This window comes from Apiospora marii (genome assembly GCF_038362585.1).
Source record: "Apiospora marii strain CBS 49790 chromosome Unknown utg000015l_segment0_segment0, whole genome shotgun sequence".
In the NCBI taxonomy this organism is placed as follows: Eukaryota; Fungi; Ascomycota; class Sordariomycetes; order Amphisphaeriales; family Apiosporaceae; genus Apiospora; species Apiospora marii.
In genome coordinates, this window is record NW_027117386.1 from 13,079 (window position 1) to 18,152 (window position 5,074).

Genomic DNA, 5,074 nt, shown 5'->3' on the forward strand with positions numbered 1-5,074 from the left:
GTATTGCTCTCGACTAAACCCCAACTAAACATACACCGTCTTTGGTTGTCTGCCAATGGCTAGAATTGATTTACCTTCCCTTCGTGAACACCTGCAGAATGAGTTCGCGGCACATTGGGCAGTTTGTAGTGTTAAATTTCCCATGCCTAGTCATGACTCTCACTAAACACGACCTACGAAGAAGTGAATATAATAATTATGGTAGCATGCTAGAATGCAACTGTAACCAGCTCTCGAATTGTTTCTAACAGATCGCGCAAAATTAGTTCGTTGCAATGATCCCTTAGCTAATCACCAGGTCCATCACAGAGGAGCGCTTTCTGATCAATCCAGCCATGGTAGGGCCCCTTTGTTCTTTGTCAATGGAACCATGTAGGCGCTTTGCAAGTGGATGAGATAACATCTCTGCATTGTTTTCCATAAGGCAGTCGCTGCAATCTTTGGCAGATCCATGTTCACGGAAACTTTTGATATTCCTTCATTGTAATACCACTAAGCCCTGGGGGTTCCGAGCTTACCTGGGTGTAAGTACTATCATGCAAGATCATAACCACACTTTCACTGACTATATCAGGGGTTCCGATTAACCAATCTGTTTACTGTCATATATTCCTGAAAGGGAGAACTGTTTCTATAATACTATTCTGAATCATTCTACATTGTGGAGAAATACTGCTCGAAACCTTGAAGGTGTTCCTCCACAAACGCCAAAACATCGGCATCGTTGGACGTGGCGGTAACAGTGACCCATACGAAGTCCCCAGTATAGGCTGTGCATGATTCCATCTCCAGCTCGTCGATTGTTTCCTTGGCAGAAGCTTCATCAACAGGTGGGAAGTAGCTCTTGTTCTCCCATGCCACATTCTCCAGCTCCTCCCGGGACGGAGCAACACGCTCTGACGATGCCATGACTGGACCAGAAGCGCTCCCGGGCATGATGAATGGGTCAGAAGAAGTGACTGCCGCTGCCGTTACTCTCTCGTCTTCCAAAAGTAGTCGACAGAACTCTTCCGTTCTAGGCTTGGAAGGCAGGAGGAATGTTAGGGACGAGTTCTGCTTGAACTCTCTCAGACCAGAAACTTCTTGCCAACCTGCTCTTTTGGGTAATGTGATAGTTCTTTTTGTATTGAATCGTCAAAATACCCGCTTGATTGAGACGGAGTAGGAGTGGAGCAGAATCAAGGTCTCCCTGATCCTTGAGTAATTGCCAGTGCCACGGTAACAACACGTCGTCCTCTACATAACCTTCCACGTATTCTCGCATAAGTTGGATGAGGGCCTCCCAGGCATTGGGCATATTTCCATTCTGCTGATACTGGAGTGTGGCATAGAAACCAGTCTTCTTTCACCATGGATTGTATTCCAATGCTTTGGAGAGGAGCTTCAGTAACTCTATACTCTTTGAGTGCGAGACTATCTCTGTGCCTGTTGTCAAGCAAACTGTAAAGTAGATATGTAAAATAGTAGCCTTCGTGTTGTTTGAAAAGACCCGATATGGGTTGTAAAGGGCAACGTTGGTTTCGTTTTCCCAGTCCCATAGGTTCAAAATAATCTTGCTGTCCGTAAGATGTGCCTCGCATAATTGCTCATTATAGGTATGTTTCTGAAGACATGACTTTATGTTAGCGGTACCTTTCGCAATTTCGTGGAGTTCACCTGTGCCGTCACTCGAAATAAAGACCAGGTTGATCCAATCGCTTGTGTCTCCATCGTAGAACTTTCGCATATCTTGGGGATGACCAATGACAAAGGGGTTGAAGCCGATGGCGGAAGCTGTGTCAAGGAAATCGCCACTCCTGAACAGTCTCGCATAGGCAAGTGCATGTTTAATCTCAGAGGTAGAGTCCCCTTGCCGATGAGCTTCCGCTCTGTGAACAGGGTTGCTCAAATCCATGTTTGTGTGGTCTTGAGAATGAAGCTTGACTGGGCATGTCCTTAGGTATATATAAGTTCATAGGCATCCCACTTTTCCAGAAACCAGAAACCTAAATTTAGAATCCTAGTCCACATTTCTGGGAAGAATGACTCCAGATGTTTGCTGTGTGCTTAATTATGTTATGTTCTACAGGTTGATATAAAGCGAGACACCCAGAAGTTGAAATCCAGAACAATATTCAGAAGGACCAAATCCAACTTCCTCGAAGCTGTACAATACTAACCTCAAAGTATTTTCTAACAGCATGAAGGCATCATACGCTCTATTGAAGTCGTGGAAAGGGAGAAAGAGAAATGGGATGAAGAAGATGCATGAGCTCTATGAACTTTTCGGAGCTAAAGTTTATGTTTATGTGGAGAAAGACGGTGTACCATACTCATATCAGTCCCATGGCGACTTTCCGAGTTGTCCAGCTGGCCCGGTATTGGCAGCTAACAGAATGACCCCTGATGACTTCATCACTGTCGCTGAGAGACGACGATGCGATCAACCCCTTTTGCCCTCACCAATCAGCAGTCAGAACTTCCAGAAAGAGCCGGTCAACATTAATGGCAACCAAAGACCGCAAACTCGAACATACTTCAATATTCCAAAGAATTGAACAATATACATTTTAATTCATGTTCTGTAAAGCCTCCTGCAGTGAAGATATCGTAGCAATGACAGATCGAATCCCAGATGTTTGTGATATGCCCGTGGTCCTTCTCGAGAACATTGCAAGTTGCCTAAGCGGCAGGGTGAGTTACTTATATTTACCTGCCCTTCCTGTCTTGTTGAATCGACCATTATAATGATCATAGACGAGGGAGACGATGCAGTGACTGTTAGCAAAGTTAGGAAGTCTTTTTCCTTCTTTGACCTCTCTCCAACTTTGATCAGAGCATAAATCTGCCACTACCAATGGATTGTCTCCATGATAGTGAATTCGAGTTTTCTTCCTCCTGAGGGCTATGAGAAGGGAAGTCAAATACGGCCCAGGCTCGATATGACACCCTATTGTAGCTCCATCTCGATGGGAGTGTCACTATAGAAATGGAAGGGCTCAACAATATCGATGTAAAACAGAGACCCGATGAGGCTCTCAACTTGCTCATCAAGGTGGGAGGAGACAGCTGGGGAGTACTGGAGTGAAACATCAATTGACGCTTCAGGCCAAAGGCGTGACACTAAAGCGCTTTACTTGGAAACCAGTATCCGCGGGACGCGGACGGAAGCTTTTGCGGAGCCATTCTTCCGTTCTGGACGAAGTTGACTTTTCCACCATTGTGATGAGGCGGCCTCTGTGGTATAAACACAGTTTTGGTCCTTTAGTACGGATATCCTTGAATGGAAAGTTTAATCCTGGGCCAAATCGAATTTCGTTCTTGTGTATTTTGACCCATTTAAGTCCTCGGAGATGGTGTATGCAGTCTTCAACGCTAGCTCCTTGACAGAAGAGCATGACGGCGAAAAATATTCCGATGTTGCTTCCGATGACAAGATCGAAATAATTCCCCATTGGCGCTGTCAGTATGCTGCGGATGCTTTTCAAGTATATTGACATTGACTGGGTGTTCTGCATGTTGCCTTCCAGAACCAGAACCCTGACTCCCGGATTATGTGGTTGAAGGCGACAGACCATGTCGTTTGGCTCCCCACAAAATAAACATGTGGCTAGAAGGAACAGTCCGAGCATTGGTAATAATCGGAGCGTATTTTGACATACATGAATCGCAAAGTTTGTGCCCACATGATAGAGTATTTGAGGTCATGCAAGCTAGACATGCCAAGCAGATTTTGGAGGCTCCAATTCCTTGCAATGATGGAGGGATGGACCTGATGATCTCCATATGTTTCCTGAGTATAGCCTTGGCTGGCAACAATCTGGCTGGCCAGCCTAACAAAGTGATCTTGCAGTATGGCGGTGAGTCTAGGAGCTCTCGACTGATCCTCGATGTTCTCAATCAACGAGCGATAGATTTCTGTGAATATCGGCTCAGGTGGCAACCCTATCTGAAAGTTAGCTATGCCATGTCTACCTAGTTAGTAACGAACACCCATAATTTTGCTTCGAAATGCGTCGGACACAAGCACGGATGCGATGAAGTGGTATGTCGATTCTGCTAAGGCAGGATCTTGGAGCTTCTCTTAACTAATTCGGCGATGTGTGTTGAAAGGAGTTCGGGTACAGGCTGTGTTGCTCGTGATGCGCGAACCAAACTTAAAGTATCTGTGGTGGCTTCTGCAAAATGAATACAAGTTACCTGTAGCAGAGTCCTGACTTGCGACCGCGTAAAAGCTCTATGGAAGCCGGCATTTACATAAACTCCCGTTGAGAAGTCAACCGCTGTCTGCCCTTCGGTTGGCTTTTCCTGTACCATTAGCCCAGAAAAGCAATCGCGCCATGCATTTTCTGCTGTTTTGAAGCTGTGTTCTCGTAGTAACGTTGCACCTTGCTAGAACCTCAGTCGTAAATGTCCACTCCAAGTCTTTAGAAGAAATTCTCATGCTTCCCTCCCTCTCCGTCAATATGAGAATGACCGGTTTTTGGCGATACTGGAGGATCGGGATAGACCCAACTTGCTAATTCGGCCAAAATCTCAGCAATGCCGCTGTACTCTGCTTCCACGAAGATGCAAGCATTGTTCAGTGATAAGAGAGCTCGCGAATAAAATCGGCGTGCAATTTCGGGACCAGTCAAAGACTGTGCACGTTGGACTGGATGTCGAATGACGTTGGGAGGGGTCCAGCCAGCTTTGATCACCGGCATAGAGGCTTGGAGGTGAAGGCTACAGTCTAGGATGACGGAGGAGTCAGAGTGAAACATGTGTACGTGGCCTGGTAGTTTGCGCGTCTGAGGCCCTCTGATGATAGTAATCATGTCGACCTCTTTGTCAGGCCCTTGATCCAAACGTTGAAAATGGGCCAGACATCTCTTCCAGGAAGGGGCCATCAAGTCCAGGAGCCCCGCGGCGGAGATTCAACCACAATGAAGAAGGCATAGAGGGCATACATGAACAGTTTGGTTCTTTTGCCGCCAATCTGAATTTTGTTTGTTTACATGGTATGGCCCCTTTCTAGAATTCGAAAACTAGAACAAGATATTGGGGCCCATATAAAACCCCACCACCAAATGCTTATCGCCGCTGCCCTATTCTT

General features: G+C 46.0%; 1 protein-coding gene across 1 annotated transcript; it reads right to left on the reverse strand.

Moving 5' to 3' along the window:
* Positions 1 to 654: 654 nt before the first annotated feature.
* PG985_016354 (uncharacterized protein) lies at positions 655 to 936 on the reverse strand (the record flags this gene model as incomplete). The annotated part of the gene is made up of 1 exon (XM_066836120.1): positions 655 to 936. The coding sequence occupies one exon, from the start codon at positions 934 to 936 to the stop codon at positions 655 to 657; it is 282 nt and encodes a 93-aa protein (XP_066675871.1).
* Positions 937 to 5,074: the final 4,138 nt, after the last annotated feature.